At 44.8% G+C, this 9,853-nt stretch overlaps 1 protein-coding gene across 1 annotated transcript; it reads left to right on the forward strand.

The window, feature by feature from the left end:
- Nucleotides 1-9: 9 nt before the first annotated feature.
- On the forward strand, nt 10-9,498 carry LOC139652062 (glycogen synthase kinase-3 beta-like). Its single transcript, XM_071528999.1, has 9 exons — nt 10-21; nt 1,406-1,516; nt 2,997-3,127; nt 3,793-3,899; nt 4,085-4,182; nt 4,373-4,468; nt 6,097-6,283; nt 7,356-7,454; nt 8,045-9,498. Exons 1-9 carry the CDS (start codon nt 10-12, stop codon nt 8,113-8,115), a joined length of 912 nt encoding a protein of 303 aa, XP_071385100.1. The 3' UTR covers nt 8,116-9,498.
- Nucleotides 9,499-9,853: the final 355 nt, after the last annotated feature.

Genomic DNA, 9,853 nt, shown 5'->3' on the forward strand with positions numbered 1-9,853 from the left:
GCAGCACCGATGGTGGCTGCAGTACTACTGGTGCCTTCAGGTACTCCTCGTAAGCATCAAACTTCCAAGTTTATACGACTTGACACCCATTTGCAGTGCTTCTGGTCGGAAATAATAACACAGTTGATCCTGTTACAAAAGTAGACTTTGATGGCCGCTGTATTAGTTTAGGAATCAAGCAGGACACAGCTACTTTATATATAGCAGCATAATTTAGAGAGAGAAGAGAAGAGAAAATGCTTGACGTTGATGTTTGAATTAAGATATTAGCCAAATGTTGTGGTACGGTATAATATATAACTTTTACCATAAACTGCTGAAATGGCTTCCATACTCTCCGCCTCCTAAACGTCCCATCTCGGCAACTTGAGTATCATATAAATTTACGACCATCCCAGTCTTAGGTAGCATTTTGTTGGGTCGCTCATGTGTGTTCTCCTCATATTCTGAATTTCCGACAGAACGGGAAGGCAGCACACTAGCTGGATTACAAACTGCAACCCAGATGGTGGACTAGTATCCGAAAGGTGTTCGATCCGGTGAGTTTAATAACACATCTTTTCAGTAGGCTAAAGATATTTTAATCGACTGTTCTCTTACGAAAAATAAATATAGTAATCCTATAATACATTTAAGAAGGATACTATAGAAGTCACAAGAAAACTACTATAATATCAACTATTAGAATATTATAAAAATATTATGGTGATACCATAGAAAAAAAACCCATAAAATACGATAAGGTTTGATACTATAAAATCACTATTGAGTAGCCTACTGCAGCCACACTATCAATCCCCATAGAGATATTTTAGGATTATTCTAGTGATTTTTGTTATCATGGCGGGGGGTATGCTATAGCATGAGGGGTCATTTTTTGAAGTATAGGCAAATTCAGAAATTATGTGGTATTTAAATTCACTAACAGCTAGAGTTGACGAGAAGCCTTTGAGCAGGTGGAGGCCACTGAAGTCTCTAGGGCTGCAACTAACGATTATTTTCATTGTCGATTATTTTCTCGATTAATCGATTAGTTGTTTGGTCTATAAAATGTCAGAAAATGGTGAAAAATGTCGATCAGTGTTTCCCAAAGCCCAAGATGACGTCCTCAAATGTCTTGTTTTGTCCACAACCCAAAGATATTCAGTTTACTGTCATAGAGGAGTAAAGAAACCAGAAAATATTCACATTTAAGAAGCTGGAATCAGAGAATTTTGACTAAATTTTCTTAAAAAATTACTCAAACTGATTAATCGATTATCAAAATAGTTGGCGATTAATTTAATAGTTGACAACTAATCAATTAAACAATTAATCGTTGCAGCTCTAATCCTGACCACTTTATGTGTGTGTGCACGTGCATACAACAATGTGTATAACCTCTGTTTTTCCTTCTGTCCGACAGAAAGATGAGGTGTATCTGAATTTGGTTCTGGACTATGTTCCTGAGACGGTCTACAGAGTGGCCAGACACTACAGCCGAGCCAAACAGACCCTGCCCATGGTCTTTGTCAAGGTAGGTGTGTGTGTGTGTGTGTGTGTGTGTGTGCACTCTCCTTTTAGTTTGTGCCTTTTTTCCACCCATGTTCTTTCAGAAGCTTTTTTCAGAACATGCAAGAACCGGTGCATCCCGCTTCATCGACAAGCTATCTCACTGACTTTTATAGACTGACCTGCAGGTGCGCTCACTGACTGCTGGAGCTCCTACAGGCCTCTATATCCTATCTGGTCGACTGCCTTTTTACAACCAGCCAGTTTATTGTTATATATATATAAGAGCAAGAATGACAGCAACCAGACAGGAGCAGATGTGGGACTGGTCAGCGGTGAATATGATTATCTACGTCTAAGATAAAGACTCACTGCTTACTTGGTAGACTGCTGGGAGTGTGCTTTTATGCACAGAATTGTTACCTTGAATCTTACTTGTCTGATCCACACTGTGTGGGCATGAGGTGCACACAGATCAGTTATTGCACTTCAAATAGTTGCCCGTACACTTCCTGGCTGTGCCAGACGTGTGAAATCAATGTGAGAATAATATGTGAAGGCAGAAAACTGTTTGCGCATTGCCTGTCTGTTCAATCCAAATGATTTTCCTATCTCACTGCAATAATTGCAACATCTACAATTAGTCAGTCCCACAGAGAGGGAGCAGCACTCCTAGTTACCTTTAACCACACTCCCCACTATAAATACGCATGGAAATATGGGATGTTAAGACTTGGCACACCCTGGCTCACCGTTCCTGTTAAGACAAAGAATCAATTTTTTCTTCTGGCAAATAAATGGATGACCTTACTTATGCTTAGTTGCTTAGTTAAGTTTAACTGATTGAAATAAAACGATAATATCTCCTGCCCATTCAGTACATTCTCTGTTGGATAAAAAAAAAAAGATACCTAAATATGTAAATATAGAACAACTGACAAGTGACACAATTTTATGCAGAAGCTCTTACAAGTGTGTGTATTCTAAAGAAATAGCGTAATATTGTACAAAGAATTTAAGAATCACCTTTCCTATGTATACTCTGTGGCACTCTGCGAGAATGACCATGGGAAGAGTGGAATTTTACCAAGCTGACCCTGGTGACGCCCTGTTTTGCCTCAAATTCATTTTATCAGCAAGCTGGGGGTGGACTCAGCAAGAGCATTACCAGCACTGCTAGATGGAACAAAATTTAAGCAATTACATTAGAACTAATTATAAATTATAACATGTTCCCCACAAAAAGTCTAATCTTAATGTTTAGAAAGTATGAAGAAGAACATTTTCCATTGTTACAACCTGCACTGGAACCAAAAGTAGGACCCTAAATAGGGACAGACGTCAAATCAAAACCAAAATGACTCCTAATTACCACTGCTACAAAAAAGATTACTGGGGAAACACTGCTGTGCACTTGTCTGAAAACTGTATGTGCAATTGTAACGTTGTGTGTGTGTGTGTGTGTGTGTGTGTGTGTGTGTGTGTGTGTGTGTGTCAATGTGTAGTTGTACATGTACCAGCTGTTCAGGAGCCTGGCTTACATCCATTCGTTTGGTATCTGCCATCGGGACATCAAGCCCCAGAATCTGCTGCTGGATCCAGAGACCGCTGTGCTCAAACTCTGTGACTTTGGCAGGTGAGAACAGCGCAGTAGCCAGTCACATCAGGCCCAGTTATCAGGTTTCAGGGCTTTCCCTGGTTTTTATAGAGGCTTTGGTCCGAACGCTGGGATCACGCACTTATTCCGTAATGCTCTATTGCTTAATTTATCTTGCTGCAGTCGGTAGAGTTCTACCCAAGGATCCTATGGATTAAACATATTGAGATTAATACCATCTCCATCAGGCAGGGTGAGGCAGGTTTCATTGCAGGTTTTACAGACTGCTATCCCTCTGGTTGGTAAAATACTTCCACACCACATTGAAATAATTTCTCTGGTCAGCCATCTGATATAAAAAATAATGCTTATAATAAATCTGTATTCACTAGCTGTGGTCAGGGACAAACCATTGTGCACCCAGCAACAGGAATTAATGGAATTAATTCAGAATCTGTATACATATTTTATTTGAGGTGGTTAGACTTAGTTTGGCAGCCTAAGAGTTTAATGTGCAGGAATATTGAGTGAGCAGGTAGCAGTGTGTTGCTCTTTGGCACTTTGGTAGGATAAAGAGCAAAAACTCTCCTGTTACACAAAAGTTTTTCCTTGTGTGTCCATATTTTCCCCCTTTTTGCTCAAAATGCAGCACAGGGTGTGATGATGATGATGATGATGATGATTTGCTCTCATCTTGTGTGCAGTGCTAAGCAGCTGGTCCGTGGAGAGCCTAATGTGTCCTATATCTGCTCTCGCTACTATCGAGCCCCGGAGCTCATCTTCGGTGCCACCGACTACACTTCCAGCATAGGTAGGGTGACTCCGGCCGGTATAATCAACATTTACACTACGCTAAACCTCCAGCCAGTTTAAAAATCACCCTCAGCAGGTGAATGCTTAACCGTAGTGGATTGTCTTCATTGGTGTCAAAATGTGGTCCTTTGTTGCTTGTATTCTCACTTCCTTTTCTTTTCCGTGACCCGCCTTTCCCCTCAGATGTGTGGTCAGCCGGCTGCGTGCTGGCAGAGCTGTTGCTAGGACAACCAATCTTCCCTGGCGACAGTGGAGTGGATCAATTGGTTGAAATTATCAAGGTACTGACTGGGGCTGATAGGGTGTACGGTCTTCATATATGATCTTCGGCAGGGTCTGTTCCTCTGTCAAAAGTGTATAGTAATTAAAGAAACAAACTTTCATGATGTCCTCTGAGTCACTCTATCTCTATTTCCTATCCTCCCTTGATTCTGACTTTCCCCTGCTTTCTGTTCCGCCTCTGTGCTCCAGGTTCTTGGAACCCCGACTCGAGAGCAGATCCGAGAGATGAACCCCAACTACACTGAGTTCAAATTTCCCCAGATCAAGGCACATCCTTGGACTAAGGTGAGTCAACAGGTACAGGAACCCTTTTACTTCTTTAAGACCCACCCCTCCAGCATTTACCCGTGCTTGCATTGCATGCCTCCCTCCCTGCCTGCCTGCCTGCCTGTATGTGTGTCTGTCTGTCTGTGTTTCTGTCTGTCCACATTCATCCAGCCTTATCACATCCACCCAGCAGCGCTGTGTTGGGCCTTAATAGCCCCGCACCTGCCTCTGAGATGCCCCTCAGCCCTTCAGACCCTATGAAGATAGACTGATGTGGGGAAGGGAAATTAACTCTCTCGTAGTAATTGCATTGGTTTTTCCCATTGCACATGAGGCGCTCTTGCCTTTCCATGTTGGATGGTAAATCAGCTGATCAGTGATTACCAACCCATGCAAAACAGTTAGTTTTCGTCCTTGTCAAAAGGCTTTTTGCCCTTGTCTGGGTAGCGTTGAGTGTGCATGGGTGACACCTACTATGTTACATTTACATTATGCTACATGTACATTTTTGACATTGAGCTGACACTAGAGTGATTGTCAATGAGTGAGCAGATAAGGGTCAGTGTCTTGCTCAAGGACACTTTGACATGGCTGTTTGACACAGCTGGGGCTGTCTAACCTGTGTCATTTCAGCTACAGCACAGTCTCTCTGACCACTAGCTACCCTGCTGCCCCTACTAGACCCTCTGGATGCTAAAGTGAACCAAACTGACTTAACAGTCCATCCCGCTCAGTCAGTGCAAGAGGGTAGTATGTCCTTCCTCTGCCCTGCTTTATAGTCCTGCTGTCAGTCAGATTGACAGTTTAACCTAGCAACAACAGACAGACGATACTTCTCCATTTCATGCTCTCATCTTAGTGCATGTATTAAGTTATATGGAACTTCAAACAGGCGGTAAACGGTGGTTTCCCTGTTGTAGGCTTTAAATGGAACATTCTCTCTTCCTGAATGCCCCTCAGCGGTCCCGCCCACTGCTCTAGCATTGGATAACGGCGTAATCCAATCAGCAGGCAGCAGGCCCTCGTGGTAGCCTCTCAGGCGCCCTGCTGTGGTCGTTCTGTGCAATGGCACTCAGTCAGAGCTCTTAATTCACTTATGTGCCTTCGCCAGTGGTGATCAATCATGTGCCAAGAGTACGCAGATTTTCCCTCCAGCCAGTCACTACAGCAGCTGATTTCACTGATTAGTTCCTCTTCTCGGGTTGAAGGTGTGCTAATCAGTGAAATCAGCTGTTCTGGTGTTTGGCTGGAAGGAAAACCTGCAGACTTCTGGCCTTCCATGAATGACTGTACAGTAGGTTTCATTTGATACATTGAAGATCATTCCTTCATCTTCTATTCCTTTTGAGGACACAAGTTCATTTCATGTTTGTGTGAGTAATACTGGAATGTAGCGTGTCTTCTGTCTGGCTGCTCTAGGGTAGTGGTTCTCAATCCTGGTCCTCAGCACCCAGAGTCCTGCTGGTTTTCATTCTAGCATCTAATCAGGGACTGTTTACACCTGGGACACCAGGTGAACTAGCTGGTAGGATAGAAAACCAGCAGTACTCAGGGCCCTGAGGACCAGGGTTGAGAACCACTGCTCAATGGAATAGACTTTATAAGGTCACTGCTGACTTCTGACATTGGGTCCAACTGGTTTTTAGGTGTTCCGGCCGCGCACGCCCCCGGAGGCCATCGCCCTGTGCTCTCGCCTGCTGGAGTACACGCCCACGGCCCGCCTCACCCCGCTGGAGGCCTGTGCACACTCCTTCTTTGACGAGCTGCGCGACCCCAATGTCAAACTGCCCAACGGGAGAGAGAAGCCCTCCCTCTTCAACTTCACCACCCAGGGTATGAACGCATAAGTGTCACTCTCTTGCTTGTTAGCTGGTCTCTGACTTCATCTTCTTGTCTGTCTGTCTGTCTGTCTGTCTGTCTGTCTGTCTATCTGCTGAGCGGAAACAGAAACTGTTAACATGTGCAGAGAAGTGTTGGATACTACATTGTTTGTCTATGGGAAGCCCTTAGCCTAAATTGATTCTAATGCAGCGTTTTGATCAAATTCTACACAATTACGCAAGATTACATTTTTTATTATTTGTATTTCAGTTTGCTGACCTGAGAAAGCATTCCAGTGTGGTGTGGGAGTGTTTTACTCTGCAGCCTCAGGGGTGGCAGTCGGTAAAACCTGTAATGAAATCTGCCTCACCCGGCCTTAACGAGCTGCTGACCTAACCGACCCAGACCCTTGCCAAGAATAAAATTCTGGGAGAAACACAAAATCTTTGTAACTTTTTTGGCATGGAAATTGACAAAATTAAAGATATTGACTATCAGTACAAAATATCGGCTATCAGCAGCTTCAATCCAGAAATATTGGTATTGGCCTTGAAAAAACCTTTACCAGTCAAACCCTTGTTTCAATATACTTTCAAAAATTGGAACATTTCAATTCAAAAGTATTCCTATTAGTGAGAGTTTCACACTAATGACAGGTTCTATTGTTTGCCAGTCTCAACCTTTCTCTCTGACTGTGCTGTCATACAATCTGACACTAGCTTACCGACAGACAACCCTTCTCTCCTATTTATTCATTATTTTCTGTCAAATATTCTTTGTGTTTATCTCTTCTTCTCTATCACCTGTTGCTTTTGCCATTGCATTTCCCTCTGTATGTAGACAGAAGTGGATCTTTATACTTGTATTCATTTATCTAGCCATGAGTAGCTATTCTCTGTTGGAAAAAAACAATGTTTGTAATTTTTTAAGATCTTATCTTATCTTCTAGCAGTACATGTCACCTCTGGGAGGCTTCCGTTGTTAGCAGACATCTGTTGTAATGTCTGTCTCTTATCCAGGAGCTACAGGTAGCTTTGTAAAGCTGTGATCTGGCAATGTGCTGTAAGTTGTTCTTCTCTCTCAGAGCTGTCCAGTAATCCCTCCCTGGCCTCCATCCTCATCCCTGCCCACGCCCGCAGCCAGGCCGCCGCCTCCACCCCAACCAACGCCTCTGCCACCACAGGTCAGAGCCACACTGTCCACCAGGCACCAAGCAGCTCCAAACATGTTTGTTTGAATCACAGGCTGCGGCTTCTGTTGTTGATGAATTTAAAGCTCGTTTGAAGTGTGGTACTCTTTTAGTAAAAGCGGAAATATTTTTCACTTCCAATAGTCAGCACTTTGACCACCAAAAAAAATGTAGCAGTCCTTTTTGTTAAAAATAACAAAAAAATAGTTGACTGAGCATGCTTGCTCTTTTCCAGCAACGCACTGCTACATAGTCACACAGTTACACACATTCACACCTGGGAGCTGCCCAGCACAACCTGTCAGTTATACTGTTGCCACGGGGCAGCTTCACTGGAGCAGTTGGGGGGTTAAGTGCCTTGCATAGGCTCATAGTAGCTGTTGAGGGGCGGGGGGAGTGTCTAGCACCGCCTCCCCTGAGCGGGTGTTGTAAAGAGTTTACCAATGGACACACAGCCTCCTGCTCTTTGCTCTCTCTGTCTTTGTCTGCCTCCTCCCTCTCTCTATTGATTAACGTAAGGTGATTGTTTTGAGGACTGTTTGACAGCGAGTAACCATCTCTTGTCTACCTCCTCTTGTCTGCAGACGGTAGCAGCACAGAGCGAGGCCCCAGCACCACCACCGCCTCTGCCTCCGCCTCCAACTCCACCTCCTGAGCCCCCAGACCGCCGCCTCAGCCCCAGCCCACGGCCCCTCCATCGCCCCGGCCAGGGGGTGAGCTCCGCTCCGCTCTGCTCTGCCCTGCTCTACTCTACCCCCCGACAGCAGCGGAGCAATGCTGACGCAGTCGGGGTTCAGCAGCTGGCAAACGGCCCCACACCACAACCACAAACCAAACATCCCCTATCTGCCTCTTTGTCCCCGACCGGCCCCCATCCAGCTGTTTGAATTCTACTCCATCCTCTGTCGAAGACATCTCTCCGCGTCCTTTCAGCAGGGAGGCAGAGCACGGGGGCAGAGGGGGGGCTGTCGACTGTACTCATTATAAAAGTACACTGTACATGTATACACAATGCTAGCCTGCTAATGTTTGTAAGAGGACAATCTGTAGAAAAAGGGTCATGAAGTCCTAAGCTGTTCCCCTCGCCCCTCCCATATTTAACTAATACTATCTGGCCTTCTCTCTTGTCCTCCCTCACATTGTTCCCTTTCTCTACGTCCTCATCCTTTGACCTTTGACCTCTGACCCCTGCGTCCCCTGGCCGGACCCCCCTGGTTCCTCCTGTAGTGCATGGCCTGAGTATGGTTAGGATCACCCAGGGTCTCCCCACCCCTCACCTCTCACTTTTCGCCTCCACATTGACCTCCAGTTCCGCAGACTAGGCATGAGGCTCACGCACGCGTATACACACACACACGCACACAAAGACACATGAATACACTCACATACACACATGCACATTCACACACACGGATGCATGATGATCCTGATGTATGTGGAAAGAAGCAGTCCACTTGCGGGGGAAGGTTTGGGCAGGTTTTAATTGTTTTGCCCGGGGTTGTTTTTAAATGGTTAGCGAGCTGTTTTACTCAACCTTGTTTTTAATTTTTGTTTTATATTCCTGGGCACATGTTTTGGATTGCCATGTGCGATGGATGTGACATGTATCTGGTTCTGTGTGCTTGTATAATATATATATACACATACAATACAAAACATACATGCATACATACATACACGGTTTATATATTACTTTTCCTTATGTATAAAAAGTATATATAGATATATGTATATTAACTTCAATGGTTCAGAAATCATTTATGGTGAGCTCATATCTGGCAGAGCAGTGGCAATATTTGCCGCTGCCTAAAGACAATAGAATTAGGCAAGGTGGTGTTTCTTTTTTTTTTCTTTTTTGTCTGTTTGCTGGAGTGTGGTTAGATTCCAGCAGTTACTTCCCTGTTCTCCTGCGTTGTCCATATTTGTTAAGGCTGTAGATGGATTTAGAGTGCCGCTCTGTTCCCCATCGTGGTTTTGACTGCGGTGACTATCTGTAACGGTGTTTCTGTGACAGCGCAGCGTCCAGGGATGCGTCTCCCCCCCGTCTAGATCTCTCCTCTCTCTCTCTCTCTCTCTCTCTCTCTCTCTCTCTCTCTCTCTCTCTCTCTCTCTCTCTCTCTCTCTCTCTCTCTCTCTCTCTCTCTCTCTCTCTCGATCTCTCTCTCTCTCTCTCTCTCGATCTCTCTCTCTCTCTCGCTCTCTCTCTCTTTGTGGAAAAATCCAAGGTATTTCTTACACTTTTCTTCCCTCGACTCCTTGACAAGTCTTTGCGGCGGTCTTGCTCGGGGAGAGCCGCTCGGGCGTAGCCGCCTCCCGTCACCGCTGACTGTCGACTGTATTGTGACCACTGACTTTAAGTGTTAGTCTAGCGTTCTTTCTCTCCACCTGCCGCA

This window comes from Centroberyx affinis, unplaced genomic scaffold, assembly GCF_046629955.1.
Source record: "Centroberyx affinis isolate AG114_WGS23_722 - 3 ecotype Tasmania unplaced genomic scaffold, CSIRO-AGI_Caff_v1 ptg001751l_1, whole genome shotgun sequence".
In the NCBI taxonomy this organism is placed as follows: Eukaryota; Metazoa; Chordata; class Actinopteri; order Beryciformes; family Berycidae; genus Centroberyx; species Centroberyx affinis.